The sequence below is a fragment of the Erinaceus europaeus genome, chromosome 6, assembly GCF_950295315.1.
Source record: "Erinaceus europaeus chromosome 6, mEriEur2.1, whole genome shotgun sequence".
NCBI lineage: Eukaryota > Metazoa > Chordata > Mammalia > Eulipotyphla > Erinaceidae > Erinaceus > Erinaceus europaeus.
The window spans coordinates 20,312,434-20,329,653 of record NC_080167.1 but is presented as its reverse complement, the minus strand read 5'-3'; the positions used below and the strand labels follow the sequence as shown (position 1 = coordinate 20,329,653).

General features: G+C 42.6%; 1 protein-coding gene across 1 annotated transcript in view; it reads right to left on the bottom strand.

Annotated features, from left to right (window-relative positions):
- The window catches only part of TMEM132C (transmembrane protein 132C), a 388,356-nt gene that overhangs the window by 77,822 nt on the left and 293,314 nt on the right, over window positions 1–17,220 (bottom strand). The window contains exon 4 of the mRNA XM_060193293.1: window positions 2,591–2,774. Coding sequence (XP_060049276.1) covers window positions 2,591–2,774 — 184 coding nt within the window. The remainder of the gene's footprint in view (window positions 1–2,590; window positions 2,775–17,220) is intronic.

Sequence of the window (17,220 nt, the reverse complement as noted above, 5' to 3'; positions counted from 1 at the left end):
ACCTGAAAGCAGAAGTGCACTAGAGTTTGCAGTGAGTACCCCCCTAACACTTCCTCTCCACTATTCCAAGCTTTGGGTCCATGATTGCTCAACAATTTGTTTGGCTTCGTATGTTAACTCTCTTTTCAGTCACCAGGTTCCAGATGTCATCAGGATGCCGGCCAGGCTTCCCCGGACTGAAGACCCCACCAAATGTGTCCTGGAGCTCAGCTTCCCCAGAGACCCATCCTACTAGGGAAAGAGAGAGGCAGACTGGGAGTATGTATCGACCAGTCAACGCCCATGTTCAGCGGGGAAGCAATTACAGAAGCCAGACCTTCTACCTTCTGCAACCCACAATGACCCTGGGTCCATGCTCCCAGAGGGATAGAGAATGAGAAAGCTATCAGGGGAGGGGGTAGGATATGGAGATTGGGTGGAGGGGAGTGTGTGGAATTGTACCCCTCCTACCCTATGGTTTTGTTAATTAATCCTTTCTTAAATAAAAAAGGAAAAAAAATAAAAAGGAAAAAAAAAAGAAAAGGGTGGGGGCCTGGGCGGTGGTGCAGCAGGTTGAATGCACACATTACCATGTGCAAGGACCCAGGTTCAAGTCTCCGGTTCCCACCTGCAGGGGTTGGGGAGCTTCATAATAAACTAAGCAGTGCTGCAGGTATTTTTCTTTCTTCCTCTCTCATTTTATTTAAACATTCTTAATTTTTTAATTATCTTTTTTAAAAAATATTTTTAATAGCTTTATTTTTGGATAGAGAATTATAATTGAGAGAGAAGGTGGAGATAGAAAGGGGGAGAGACAGAGAGACACCTGCATCCCTGCTTCACCACTCGCAAAGCTTTCCCCCTGCAGGTGGGGACTGGGGGCTTGAACCGGGGTCCTTGAGCACTGTAGCATGTGCATTTATCCAGGTGTGCCTCTGCTGGTCACTTTATCTTTTTTTTATTTTCTGGATAGAGACAGTCAGAAATCGAGAGGGAAGGGGAAAACAGAAAAAGAGATAGACAGAGAGACACTTACAGCCCTGCTTCACCACTCACAAAGCTTTCTCCTTGCAGGTGGGGACTGGGGGCTAGAACCCAGGTCCTTGCACCTTGTAACATATGTGCTCAATCAGGTGCACCACCACCCAGCCTCCTCTCTCTCCCTCTCTATCTCCTCATTCCATTTCAACTTTTCTTTCCTACCAAAAATAAAAAATAAATTTATTAATACTTTAAAAAGAGAGGGGAGGGGCTGAAACATTAGCATATTTTGTGAGGGGCAGCATAGTTCAAACCACCACAAGAGACCACATCTCTCAGCTCTGACCAGAAACCCTGAAGACCTCAACAGGCTACAACCCCACTCACTGCAAGGTATGTAATGTGTCCTGGAGTCCAGCCACACTAGGGAAAGATAGAAACAGGCTGGAGGTAAGGATTGGCCCGTCAACACCCATGCCCATCAGAGAAGCAGTTACAGAAGTCAGACCTTCCATCTTCTGCACCCCATAAAGATCTTTGGTTCATACTCTCACAGCGATGGAGAATAAGGAAACTTCCAATGGAGAGGATGGGACACAGAACTCTGGTGGCGGGAATTGTATGGAACTGTACCCCTCTTATCCCACAATCTTATTGATTATTAAATCACTAAAAAAAATTCTGAGTATAACTTGTTACCTCGAAGATTGTCCAATCTGGGACTTTCAGACAGTGTTGGGGTGAAAGGGCCTCTTCCCACACCTGCTGGAAACAGGGGTTCCTACCTTCTTCAGACTAGGTATACAATGGATTTAATTTTTTAAAAATAAATGCTAAGGAAAAAGTTCGAGATAGTTAAAGGACTAGAAATTGGAGAGATAACATAGAGACATTCATGCCTGGGATTCTGAGGTCCCAGGACCACTATTAGCCAGAGCTGAGTAGTGCTCTAGTCTCTCTTTCTCTTGGTTCCATGTAACACAAGGAATCTTAATCAATTTGTTTCTCTATCCACTGGCAATGAAGCCTCCTGATTCCAATGCCAACCAGAAATCAGCTTTAGGAAATCCACGCTGAGCCCATGTCTATGAGGGAGAATTCCTAGCAATACTTCAGAGTATAGTTGTTGTGCTTCTGAAACTGCCATGGTGGCAAAGAGGGCCACATGTCTCAAATGTAGCTCCTTTAAAGTATTGCTTCTAATCTAGGACTGCCTGTAGCAGAGTCCCTGCATTTGAGTTTGGGATTAGAAAGCAGAACAATGCAGGTCACAGTAGGTACCTGAGGTTGGGGACTGTTTGTTGGATCAGCTTGGCAGACTTATCCCGACTAATGAATATACACAGTGGCCAGAGGCTTCCCTATTTTAAAAGAGGAAGAGATGATGGTGCACTGAAACAGAATTAGAGGATAAATTTGCCAGGAGGACATATGGCAACTGCCAGAAAAGTCATGGGAAAATAAGAAAAGCTGAGAGAGGCTGGGCGAATAAAATATAGCAACTTCTATGCAGAATAAGGTGAGACATTATGAAGTAAACATCTCATACAAAGATCATGGTGAGTTTCCCAGGCAAGGTGGGAAGCACTAGGATGCTGCAGATGAGATTCAGTGATCAGGTCCATCTTACCATGGCCAAGGGCACGATGGCGACCAGGTCCTTTTGGCTGATGAAGATCTCAGAAACAGCGATGTCTGTGGTGCCCCTCCGGGGATACTCCACCTGCCAGGTGATGGGTTGGGTCCCCGACAGGCTGCTGAAGCTGGCTATTTCAAAGTTCATCTGCACGACCTCATTGAAGAGGCTGTTGCTTCTGGAAGGAGCAAAAGACAAAACAGGTTTTTGCTGACTTGGTTCCATGGAAGGGTCTTCTCCTCTTTGTCCTCCTGTTTGCAACTGTAACCAGAACTGAGAACAGAGGAGACACATCTAAGAGCACATCTGTGACACTACACGACAGGGAAGTTGGACACCTGGAGACCAGAGAGGGAGTGAGCGGTGCCCAGAAAAAGCATGAATCGGGGCAAAGTCTCAGCACTAACTGCTAGGGAGTGTGTGTACAGAAGAGTTTAGTTGCCAGAGGGCTCAGAACTCCAATTCCATCAGGACCCAGAGAGAGAAGAGGAAAAAAGGAAGAACATTCAGAAGTGGCAATAGGTGTAGGTGTGACTTTGTAAGGAAGGGGAGGGGGTTGGGGGGTGGTGCACCTGGTTGAGCGCACATGTTACAAAGCACAAGGACCAGGGCCTGAGCTCCCAGTTCCCACCTGCAGGGAGAAAGCTTTGCAAAAAAAGTGGCGAAGCAGTCTCTGTCTCTCTTCCTCTCTATCTTCCCCTTCCCTCTCAATTTCTGACTGTCTCTATCCAATAAATAATTTAAAATAATAAAAAATAAATTAAATAAATAAAAGAAAGGGAAGGAAGGACCATAGGAAAATTTGGATATATATATTTGTAGAAATAAAAGTCAACCCATATTTATAACCTTGGGAAAACTACTTCAGTTTCCAATGGAGGGAATGGGGACACAAAACTCTGGTGTGTGGGGGGGTGGTAAAGAATTAATCTCTTTGTCATATCATAGTTTTGTAAATCAATATTAAATCACTAATAAAAATGACATTGAAAATAAAGAGGGGGTTGGAGGGTAACACAGTGGGTTAAGTGCACATGGCACAAAGCGCAAGGACCGGCATTAAGGATCCCAGTTTGAGCCCCCGGCTCCCCACCTGCAGGGGGGTTACTTTATGGGGCAGTGAAGCAGGTATGCAGGTGTCCATCTTTTTATCTCCCTCTCTGTTTTCCTCTCTCTCGATTTCTCTCTGTCCTATGCCGGGAACTTGTGCAGATGCAGTCGCATCTGCCATGTTGTCCCCTCAGGCTACTGCTAGTTCCCGTGAGAGTTGGGACATTCTCAGAGTGCCTGTTTCGCCATGTTGTGCCCTCAGGGCATTGTCTATATCCCTGATATTTGGAGTGCTTTGGTCACTCCTCCCCCCTCCCATTCTCACGAGAGTTATTATCCTATCCTGGAGTGCTATGGTTACTCCTCCCCCTTCCCATTCTTGCGAAAGCTGCTCCTATAAAAGCCCTTCTTCTTCCGCACCTTGCTCTCTTGCCAGCACTTCACTTCAGTGTTCAGATGCAGGAAAGGTTATTGTGAGGCGGCCATTTTCGCTACCTCCACGTGGCCCAACCTGTTTCTCTAGCACCCAACTCTGAGGTGCCAGCACAAATAAAGATTTGTGTTCCCTCTTTGCTCCGGACCTCCTCTCTCTCTTCTCCGTGGCCCGCATAACAACAGTCCTATCCAACAACAACAATAGCAATAACAATAAAAATAATGACAACAAAGGGTAACAACAAGGGCAACAAAATGGGAAAAATGGCCTCTGGGAGCAGTGGATTTGTAGTGCAGGCACTGAGCCCCAGCAATAATCCTGGAGGCAAAGAAAAACAAACAAACAAACAAACAAACAAATAAATAAATAGACTAGTTGTTGGCTTTACCAGTTGCTGCCTAGGGAGTTTTAGGCAGCTCTACCTCCTCTTCCCTATTTGTAAAGAACATTTCTAATCTTCTCCATTTCAGAGAGTTAACATGATGATTAAATACATGAGCAAATAAGTCCAGTGCACTCAGACTAGATCTTGGCATTAGTCAACATCAAAAAAAAATCTTAGCTGTACTTGGTTTTAGCAGCATTTGACCCTGTGTTCATGCCCAGTGACTACAGGTTCAGTTGCCTTTAGTCACCTGTAAAACCTGTCCCCTTCAGGGCTGGTGCAGAGTTTCCTGAGAGTGAGCTATGACAGAGATGCCTATTGTCCGCCTTATGAAGAACTGGAATCCACGCAGATTTCCACACAGTAGTACTGACATCTTGGTTGTCCCTTGCAGATATGATATGATAGCATGATCCGTCATGTTGGCAGATGCATGATCCATCGTGTTGGCAGATGAATATTGAGAAAAGAAGAAAATCTGTCTGCAGTTCTGTATCTACTATCTCTGAAATCTCTGCTAAGTATTTGCCTAGAAGGGGTCAGGAGTCCACCACCCTCGCCTCTGTGATCTGGTGATCTTGTTGGAATTATAAAGAAGGGGAATTTAAACACTTAAGTGACTTCAGAGAGAGCCCAAGAACCACTACTTGATAAATCAATAGCATAGATTTATTGCAGTAACTCTTGAAAGAAATTTTCAAATTGGCTTAAAAATGCTCTTACTAAAAGCAAATAAATTCCCTCAATAGTTACAATAAAGTTTAGACCACTGGAAACTCAATTTGCCAAACCTCTTAGGTATTGAACTTGATCTTGTAAGAAAATGGAGTCTAGGGTGTGTGTGTTAAGAAGCTAAAAGGACCTTACTTTCCCATTGTGGGGTGCAAGAGATTTTAGCTTCGAAGCTATCAGCCACTGTTGACAGCTTAATGCGTGCTGAAAGAAATGAGACTAACAAAATGAAGAGATCAACCTTATAACAGCAAAGCTGTTTCAGGAGAAGAGAATTATTTGGTCCAGGCTTTGTTTTATTCATTCTACCTCATGTGTATTTCATGAAGGCAAAGGACACATACTTCCCCTTGAGAAAGGCTTTATTTATTAGAAAGTCCCATTGACCCCAGTGTCAACACCAATGCCCTGGAGTTCTCTGAGCTCTCTCCATGGTTCTGAAGTAGATTCAGTTTCAGCTGCAAGTTGCAAGCAACTCAAATCACCTTGCGTTGATTGACAAAGTAAAGGGGGATTTCACAGATGACTAGGAGACATAGAGAAAAAAAGACAGAGAATGGGTAAGAGTAAAAGAAAGTTACTAGACTAGAACTTCATGCAAAATAAGTTCTAAACAGGACCCTACCACTAATGTCAAAAACTAAGTTTCTACGATTCTTGGTTCTCCTCAGTGATAATATCATATTCAAAGTGCTGAGGGGGAACACTGACTGCTTAAACCAACACCTCCCTACTTCAACATATAAGGGCAGCAAGGAAGAATCTGACTTGCCATGGAGACAGTTCTTTCAAATATGCTGTCTGCAATTAGTAAACAGGCAGGTTTCCTTAGTTCACGGGGCATGGTGGCAGGCAGAAGGAATGGAACAGTACCTGAAGCTTGGCCTGCTTCCAGGAACTCTTGGATTAGATTATGAGTTTTGACTGAAAGATATTTTTTATCTCCTTTCTATAGAAGTATTCAAAGTCCACAACCTTACAGGAGCAGATGAATGAATGAATAAAAGGATGAGCAAAGAGAATACTTTAATGAAAACCATATAAAGGCCAATGACAGTGTTTCAAAGGATAACTGCAGTTCCCATAGAAGCAACCCATCTTCCCACCTGATAAAACGGAGGCTCTCAACCTTGGCTGAATGTTATGACCACCTGGGGAGATTAAAGAAAAACTATCAAGACCCAGGTCTACCCTAGAGCAGCAGAATCAGAGTCTGAAGACATTTGCATGCTTAAAGCTCCGATGAGTTTATTTTATTTTATTTTATTTTGTTTGCCTCCAGGGTTATTACTGGGGCTCAGTGCCTGCACCATGAATCCACTGCTCCTGGAGGCCTTCCCCCCCCTTTTGTTACCCTTGTTGCTGTAGCCTTGTTGTGGTCATCGTTGTTGTTGATGTCGTTCGTTGTTGGATAGGACAGAGAGAAAGTGAGAGGAGGGGAAGGCAGAGAGGGGGAGAGAAAGACAGACACCTGCAGACCTGCTTCACTGCCTGCGAAGCGACCCCCCTGCAGGTGGGGAGCCGAGGGCTTGAACCGGGATCCTTACGCTGGTCCCTGCGCTTTGTGCCACCTGCGCTCAAAACACTGCGCCACTGCCCAACCCCCAGCTCCAATGATTTTAATGGGTGGTCAGGTCAAGAACTACTGCATTCTATTCTAAACTCTGACACCATTTTTCCAGACAGTTTTTTTAGTCCACCTGCATGTTAGCTATTAGGCTCAGGCAAAAATGACTAAAGTCATGGGCCCCTTGTAACATACCTAAAATAGACTTCCTAGCTTTTTTCCACACAAAGACCCTTAATTTCAGCTGCTCTATTCATACCTTTGGGTTCCTGTTTATTAGACAATTTTTCCTGCTTTACATCTTTCTGTCTTTCAGATACCAAGTTGCAGATGCCACTATGATGCCATCCTGACCTGCCCAGGCAAACAACCTCACCGTGTTCCAAAGTCTCACCTTTCCAGAGCCCTACCTCACTATGGAAAGATAGAAACAGCCTGGGGGTATGGATCCGCCTGCCAATGCCCATGTTCAGTGAAGAAGCTATTCCAGAAGCTAGACTTTCCACCTCTGTACCCCATAAAGAATTTTGCTCCATATTCCAAGAGGGATAAAGAACAAAGAAGCTTCCAATGAAAGGTATAGAACATGGAACCCTGGTGCTGGGAACTCTGGAATTGTAACCCCAAGATTGTTATCTAACAGTCTTGTTAATCATTATTAAACACTAATAAAAATTTTAAAAAATCACTGCCATATTGAAATAGAAATTTTCTCCATTACCATCAACTATCTTAATTCTAAATGAGTTTTAGCTTTCCTTCTTAGGGTTTATGAAGCAACTGTATTGAATAAGGGTCACACCAAAAACTATGAAATCAGATCCACTTTAGTTTATTGTGCATGGGGAGGTCTAGGCTAAGGTACTCAACCTATCATTTATCAATTTTTATGAAAATCAGAAATTATTTGGTAGAGGAGTTTTGGAAAATTCTAAGGCTCTACCTAGTTCTACTCTAGAGCACTTGTCATTGGTGTGGGATATGTATATTGAAATTCTTAAGGGCCCCCAGGTGACTAATGCAGCCAGGTTTGAAGATTACTATACCTCTGTAAGAATTGACTGCCTTATCTGGAACAAGTCGACCCATTGGCTGTTGGCAGGGATAAAAGAAACAACATATGTGTGGAGCTTGGTGCACACAGATAGCAATGGCCCATCAATCAGTAACTCTTACTACTACTGCAGTTATTTCTTCTGGTCATTAACTAGGCAGAGCTTGCATATTTTACTCCTACTAAGGACACATGTCCTGGGACTTGCAGAACACAGTAGGAGTTCTTTCCCTGAATACTCAGTCATTTATACTAAGTAGAGTGTGAGGTATGGAACGGTGAATCACCTGATTCTGGGGATCTTTGAGGTCTTACCAAAGAGGGTATTTAAACATCCACTACTCTCTCCACCATCTCTGGGAGTCACTTTTGAAGACTAGTATCAGTGGCAAAAGAAATCTTTGACAAACATGTTACTGATCTAGTCCAATTCAGTCTGAAGGGACAGAGTCAGGGCATGTCTCCTGGGAGAAGGCCCATTGTAGGGATACTGGGAAGCCTGCCATAGTAACTGGGGATCCACAAAGGATTCTAGGCCTTGGGAATAGATGCATCCAGGTACATGCTACCTAAACTAATGTGATCATTTCAGCAGCTGTACCTCATAATTATGCTGAATTTCAGCTAATATGTTATCTGATGAGAATTCATACTGCACATACTCATGGTGTGTTAGCTCTACACAAACCATGGCCTTAGGAAAATTGCAGTTAGTATGGAAAATGAAAGCCAGAGGAAATGTACAAGTGCAGTGATCCCTTAACTATGCAACCAAAGAATTCCAGGAAAGGAGTTCCTTGAGTTGGAGTGGGGATTATATAAGAGGGGTCAAGAAGGACTAGAAGCTTCCATATTTTATCTCCTCCACTAACAATAACTCCCAGTTGGTCCATGTTTACTCCAGTTACTTGAGTCCATTCTACCATCCCCAGTTGCTTTTATTAAGCAGATTAGTTGTCAAAACTTACTCCTCTACATTCCAGGCTCCTGGGGTGTGTTAAGCATGAACATTACTCTTCACAAAGAACTGTACTGTGTAGAACCCTGTGAGACCAGAATACATATTCCCATTTCAGAGACAAGGACACACATGTTGAGAGCATGTGAGTAATGTTTTAAGGTCAAGTGTGAGCTACGGCCATGGAATAATTGGGACCAAATCACCTCTTCTCCCAAAACAACAAATAAATACAACAAGAGACCCAACTGAAGTCGTAATCTATATCTGAAAGTTCTGCAGCCTCAACTGGGGGCTCACATGCTGTTGGGTGAAAAGGGGCGTGGGTGCAGATTGAAGAATAGCAAAGTCAAATCAGATCTCTGGGTGGTGCAGGTGCTGAGCTGTGCCATTTTGGAAATTTCACTTTAAGTGCAGCAAACAAGTAACATTGTTCCTAGTGCTGGAAGATAAGAGACAGGAGTTTAAAACCATTCAGTCTTTGACTCAGGGAGGTTTTAGCCTTCTGAATTTAAGGCAAGGACACAACATAAAATGGGGCATTTGTGACCACAAGGCAACCCAAAGCAACCACTCTGGAACCCCATCCCACCCGCCACTGATCATACAAACAAGAGAAACCTAGAGATCACAACAGCACCAACTACCCATAAATAACCAGCACCAAAGAATGTGCAAGCAGAGAAACAGAACTAAACAGCAATTATGCCATATCAGCCAAACATACATGAAACAGAGAAAATCCAAGGAATTACAGATTTAGAGAGACTCTCAGAGACAGACTACACAGAGCTCATTATAAGCTCTCTCCAAGAAATTAACCACGGATTAAAAGAGTATGTTACTATGGAATAAAACATACAAGAAAGGAACTTATAACAGACATCACTAAGAATCTTCAGATCTTGGAAGAAGAACTTCAGTCAGAACTCCAAGGAGTAAAAGACACTCTAACTGCAACCCATGCCCAGGTAGAAGGTTTAGGAAGTAGATCCACACACTCAGAAGAAATAATCTCCAATCTAGAAGATACAGCCATCCCACTCTTTAAATTCAAAGATGAGGGAGAGGAATGGTTCAGAAAGACTGAAACAACTCTCTGTGAAATTGCAGACTCCATCAAAAGATTGACTATAATAGTGATAGGTATATCTGAAGAGGAGGACAAGGCCAAAGTTCATTTTCAGAGCAATTTTAGCTGAGAACTTCCCTCACTTAGCACCATCAGAACATTCTCATTCAAGAGGCAGAATGATCACTCAGATTTATAAATACAAAAAGACCAATGCCAAGGCACATTATTGTAAAACTATCAAAAATCAACAACAAGGAAAAAAAATTGCTGGTTGCTAGGGAAAGGAAAGAAGTTACATACAAAGGTAGAGCTATAAGACTTTCATCAGATTTCTCTTCACAAACTCCAGAGGCAAGTAGAGAGTGGAATGACATATTCAAAGTTCTAAAGGAGAGGGAATTCCAACCACAAATATTGTATCCTGAAAAATTATCCTTCAAATATGAAGGAGAAATAAAGGTTTTCTAAAATATTCAAGAACTAAAGGAATTTGCCACAATCAACCCTATCTTACAAGAACTACTGAACCAAGTCCCACAAGAAATGAGGAAGCAAAGGAATATATGTTCCAAACACCAACTTGCAGATGCTACCATGATGTTAACCTGACTCGCCCAGACAGACAATCTCACCAGTGTACCCTGGAACCCCATCTCTCCAGAGCCCTGCGAAAAAATAGGGACAGGCTAGGAGTAATGGTCAACCTGTCAATGTCCATGTCCATCAGAGAAGCAATTACAGAAACCAGACCTCCTGCCTTCTGCACCACCATAATAACCCTGGGTCCATGCTTCCAGAGAGATAAAGAATAGGAAAGCTTCTAATGGAGGGGATGGAATATGGAACTGTGGTGGTGGGAAATGTATGGAATTTCATCCCTCTTATTCTATGGTTTAGTCAATATTTTCTATTTTTTTATTTTACAAATAAATTAAATTTAAAAAAAATAAAGGAATAGAGGCAGGACCATAGAAAAATTGCCAAATATATATAATGAGAAAGATAGCTATAGAAACAATAGTCAACTTATATATGTAACCTTGGGAGAACTGCTGTAGTTTCCAATGGACAGAATGGGGACAGAAAATTTTAGTGGTGGGAATGGTGTGGAATTACACCCATGTTACCCCATAATTTTGTAAATTAATAATAAATCACTAATAAAATTTAAAAAAAAAAGCTGTGTCACACTGACCTGCCATGGTTCTGAAGGAAAACAAGTGATAGCTATATGGTTTAGGAATATTAAGGGGTGGGGGAGGTCAATGTATAATGCTGGTTGTGTTTTAGGTGTACATAAAAAGGATTTAGGAAGAATATTCATGAAGTATCCCATACAATATCCATTCCTGTCCATAGATGACCTGGGGGAGGTGAGTGACCTGTGTGGATCTGAGTCTTTCCAAGATGCTGGGCTTATCCCCCTATTTTGGGTCCAAGTTCCTACATTAAATTACCTAGTTGCAAGCACTTCAAGTGACTTCTGCTTTTACAGTTGTATCCTCTGTTAAACTATTTAATGGACTGAAATTTGATGCCTGCTGGTGTGTAAACCCCTTTACAACAGGGCTTTGCTGTACTTCTTGTCAAGCATGGGGTCTGGTTCTTTACTACAGTGAATTTAGCCACAATTGTGATTTGTTTTGAGCAACAAGATGGGTCCAAAGTGACACCATGAATGACAAAGGAAGGCCTTAAGGAGCTTGAAGTCTCTACTTCTAATCTAGAGCCCAGAGACCAGCATGCCATTAGGATGACCACACACAAAATCCCCTGGCAGGAGAGCAAACAGGTCATTCTGGCATCATGCTACTGGAAAAGATAAATTTATTTCCACAAGAAAGGCTGGGGAAAACCCAGAGAATTACCCAGGAAAGTACAACTTAACAAGAACATTATTCTTATTTGAAGGTGGCAAATACTTGGGATTATGTGCTAGCTAGCTTTTGGTAATAAGTGAAGCCTCTGGCTAAGACATCCCCCCCATTGTTTTAATTTGATAATACAGTGAGAAATTGAGAGGGGAGGAGGTAATAGGTAGATAGAGAAAGACACATGTAGATCTGCTTCACTGCTTGTGAAATGAACCCCTCTGCAAGTGGGGAGCAGGGGCTTGAATCTGGATCCTTGCTCAGGTCCTTATACATAGTACTACTTGTGTTTAACTTGGTGTGCCACTGCCAGGCCCTCCTAGGATAGTCTTTCTACTGTTTTGTTTAGTGACTCTAGAGATTGCTCCAAAGATTGCCGCCAGGATGTGGCAGATTTCAGATAGAATTAGTTTGGGAAACCAGGGGAAGAAGGAGACCATGGCTCAACCTCGCAAGGTCACATAGCATGGAAAGCAGTAGAATTTCCACCTCTTTCTGAGGAAGGCTACTGAGAAGAGAAACTGAAGTACAGGAGGAGGGTAATCACAACTGTTTGTTCAGTGAGTAGCTAGAAGGATGGAAACTCATGAAGGTCAGAATTGAACAGGGAGGGGTCCAAGTTCAAATGGCAGTGGATATAAGGCAGATGGAGCCCTGAGAAAGACTTTGAGTCCCAAGGTTCCCTTATCCTCTAAGGTCAATCTTGGGGAGAATGAGCAGTGCCCTATAGCTGATTGCCCACATTTAAACCTGAAATGCCTTAGCAAACTCAACTGAGTCAACTGTATTGCTACTAAGTAGAATAGGGCTTAAGGTAGATCTCCAAGGGACAAAAATATACGGGACTGGAGGTGATCCTGTTCAGCAAAATAAGTAAAGAGATGAAAGACAACTACAGGTGCTTTCACTCAGACATGGAATCTAGAGGTCTGATTTACATTAACTTGCCAAAAAAAAAAATTCAGGGGCCAGGCAGTGGTGCACCTGGTTAAGAGCACACACTGTAGTGCACAAAGACCCAGGTTCAAGCCCCTGGTCCTCATCTACAGGGGGAAGGTTTCATGAGTGGTGAAGCAGGGCTGCAGATGTCTCTCTGTCTCTTCCTCTCTATCTCCCCTTCCTCTCTCTCCCCTCTCAATTTCTGTCTGTCTCTATCCAGTAATAAACTAATTAAAAAGTATAAAAATTCAAACAAAACAGAAGCAAACAACATGTTTGTAAGACTTTGTGAGAACAATGGTTACCTTTGGAAGGTGAGAGGATGGGGATATGAAAGTTTGGTATGATGGCTGTGGTGTGGAACTATATGTTGTAATCTTACAATCTTTTTAAAAAACTATTAATAACAAATAAATGTATATTTTAAAAAGGTATACCCCAAGGACACTGTCAGATTAAAGGGAGAAAGTGATGTATGTTGTTCCACACATGTTTGAAGACCAGACTGTTCACCCACTATGTTTGTGAACAGACACCGAATGGACTTAAAAATAGATTTATTGAGTGGTCCTTTTGAACCTAGCCCACAATCAGCAATGTTTAGTGCTTTCCTAATAAAAGAAATTCCCTCTCCTTCACCACTGTAATTTCCTATTTTTCTGCTTTTTCTTCCAGTTTTCCCCCACTCTGATCTTTTTAGTAACACACACACACACACACACACACACACACACACACACACACACACACACACACACACTCTTTGTACTTAATGGCTTTCCTCCGGCATCACTCTGAAACCCCCCACCCCCACATGCACTCTGTCATCCACAGCTTTGCCACCCTGATCCTTTAGCTATAAGACACATTATAGATTTATGTGCATTTGGCTACTCACCATCTACCTCAAATGCAAACTCCATGAGGCAAGGACGATGTATTGTCCTTTGTCTCACCGTCCTCAGATATCACACTGCTGACCCATCAGAGATGCTCCATAAATATTTGCTGAATGAATAATGAATGAGTGATTGCTCCAGGAGCTGAGTGCCCTGATAGTCACACTCTTCTTTCCTTCCACGAGTCAAGTTAATATTAATTTCCACTCAGGGAGGGAGTAGGAGTCTCTGCTTAGTTAGAGAGGAGGGAAGAGGCATCCTTTGAAGCTATCAGCCTCTCCAGAAGGGCTGAACTAGTTCCAAGAGAGACGCAGAAAGCAGAGCCCATTGGAGGCCTTCCAGGAAAGCCATGCTTCAGGGTCCTCTCCTAAAACTTCCTATTTTCCAAATATCACAGAAGACAGAAATTGGATCAGCTCCAGAGCTTGCTATTGAATTTTATGCCTGCTGAGCTCTACTAAATACATAATGAAGAGCCTGAATTAACTATGCAAAAGTATAATTTACACTTAATGTTTGTAATTGATGAGTTGAGGGTCTCTGCGGCAGCAAGAACTGCTGAGAGTAAAAGGACCAGAGGGGATACAGACAAGTTTGGTTCTTAAAATAGAAGGCATTCTTGACTCTGCACACACCCATTTTGTTCACCTGTCCATCCATCCATCCATCCATCCATCCATCCATCCGACATTTACCAAACACCAGCTCTGAGTCAGGTACTATGTTTTGATTCTAGAAGCAGAAAAGTGAAAACTAAGGGAGGCATATTTCTCTCCCGCCCCCCCCCAGGAATTTCCACACACCTCTCTCAGTTTCCCATTTATGTGGCAAAGGACAACAATAAGGAGATGGGGGGGGGTGAGTGAAGATTTGGGGATTACTTGACCCCATCTTTGTTCCCCATCTCTGTCTCCCAAGATCCTGTGGCAGTTCTCAACCACTGTTCTTGTGATTTATCTTCTCTTTGTATTTTTTTTTTTGGGGGGGAAGTGTATACTAACCTTCTCCTGGAATCATTTATGCTGACAATCTCTGCTCTGGGTGTCTAAGACAGACTGAGACAACATGCTGGAGACTTAAGTGGCAGAGGCAGGCAGGACAGGATCCAGAAAGATGACAGAGCTCTTGATGAAGGAATTGGGGTACTTCAGGACTAAACAGAGGAGTGACAGCAGAGACTGGCCAAACTTGTACACGAGAAAGAGTCCTCTGGCTTCAGTGGATAGGATGATTTGGGAAGCGCAGTCAAAACATGGATGAATAACTTCAGAGGAGAATAGGGTACTTGAGGGGAAGCAGCTTGGAAGGGAAGGGACACCCCTTAGAATTTTTCAGTGAGGCAGACATGGGAGACTAGGGAGAGAAGATCATTATGGTGCAGTATAAGGGACTTTCTTCTTTGGCCATTTTGTGTTGTGAAGACCAAAAAACAAAACAAAACAAAACAAAACAAAAAACAATTAATAAGGGTTCCTAGTTCTGAAAAACAGACTCTTAGCTTCAGTTCCTATCTTCTTTATTGCTACCCTTGTTCTCCTACTTGTTCAAGTCTAAGAGCTAAAAACAATGGTAGATCCTTCCATTTCCCAATGTTTATTATTTATTTTTTTATTTATACAAAGGAAACATTGACTAAACCATAGGATCAGGAGAAAAAAGAAAAAAAAACTAGTATAGCCATAGGCCCTTTGGAATATAACTAAAATATACCTACTAGCTATCTACAAAATGGAGGACTTCCTAATATTTTTGTCCAGTCTTGTTGGCTCTGCTTCTACTGGAATCTGTTTATCTCTCTGCTCTATTTTAATCCCAGACCTCTTGGTATTTCTTTTGGATTATGGCAATTGTCTGTTCTGCTAGAATTTAGCCTGCTCCTTAATCTCTGTCAATCTAGCCTCTGCCCAAGAATCAAAGGATTTTCTTCTATAATAAAGAATTCATTACACCATATATATCCCTAACAAACTTCTAACAACCTCCCTGACCTGACACCCTACTGCTGTTAGAACCTGACCTGGACCAATCCTCTCCCTCAATCACATCTTCTGACTCTCCCTTGTTCCCCATTGCTGCGGTTTGTCCTCTTCCTCCTCCTCTTCCTTTTCCTCCTCCTCATCCCCCCTTCTTCTCCTTCTTCTTCTCCTTCTCCATCTTCCCCTTCTTCTTTTGCCTCTAGGGTTATTGCTGCGGTTCAGTGATGACACTACGAACCCACAGCTCCTATAAGTCATTCCCCCCCCCATTTTTATTGGATAGAACAGACAGAAATTGGGAGAGTAGAGGGAGATAGAGAGAAAGAGAGAAAGATAGACACTTGTAGATCTGCTTCATTACTTATGAAGAGTCCCCCAATGCTTCTTCACTCTGGATGTGCATGAGACTCTTGTCTGCTTGACAAACACACCAAATTTGACTCACTTCCACTCTGAATTTGTTGCTCCTCTGGTTATGCTTTGCACAAGTGGCTCCATTTTATCACATAGCCTAGAAGCCAATGTTCCCAAACACTTGAACATTTAAGTAGACACCATCCTGTCCAACACACACTGCAGAAATAATCACATTTGTCATATTTTAATTACTGCATTTGTCACTGGTGGAAATCTTCTTTGATTTCCTTTGTCCCCCATCTTCCCTACCAAGACACAAGTTCTAGAGATGATGCATCTGTCTATCCTGGTCTATGCTGTGTCCTCAATGCTTAAACTAGTGACTGTTATATGAGTGGAGGTGAAGGAATCTATATTTGTGAAACGAGTGAATCACATTCTGGGGTGTAGCCTGCTGCTCTATCATTCTGGGGTGGCACCCCCCTGCTTGCACTGACCAGCATGCTGGAGACCAACCTATAGTTCCTTGCTTTTTGTCTCATTTTATTGAGGGAGAGGTGTTAAATGCTTTACTGTATGGTTGTTGCCACATGGGTCCAGTTTTTCATCTCACCATGGTAGGCGTCTGCAGGATAATCTCACCCCCAACTTAAGGTCCTTAAGGTCCTTCTCCATCATCATCAGGACCCCAAGACCTTCTTCATCACCTTCCTCCCACTCCTTCCTCCTCAGAGTCTTCTGCATTGGTGTTGCACTCCCCACCCAGTCTATGCTTTACTGTGTGTGTGTGTGTGTGTGTGTGTGTGTGTGTGTGTGTGTGTTTTCCTGTTCTTGTTTCTTAAGTTTCACCTATAAGTGAGATCATCTGGTATGTGTCCTTCTCTTTTTGGCTTATCTCATTAAACATGATGCCTTTCATTTCTTTCTTTTTAAATTTTTTAAATTATTATCTTTATTAATCGGATGGAGGCAGCCAGAAATCAAGAGGGTCAGAAGAGATAGAGAGGGAGAGACAGACAGAGAGACACCTGTAGCCCTGCCTCACCATTTGCAAAGCTTTCCCCCCACAGTGGGGGTTGAGGACTCGAACCTAGGTCCTTTCACAATGTAGCATGTGCACCCAACCAGCTGTGCCACCACCCAGCACATGCTCCAGTTCTTTCCAAGGTGTAGCAAAGGAGACGATGTCATCATTAAAAATTTTTTTTGGTATTTATTTATTTATTTTTCCTTTTGTTGCTGTTGTTTTTTATAATTGTTGTTGTAGTTATTGTTGTTATTGATGTCATTGTTGTTGGATAGGATAGAGAGAAATGGAGAGAGGA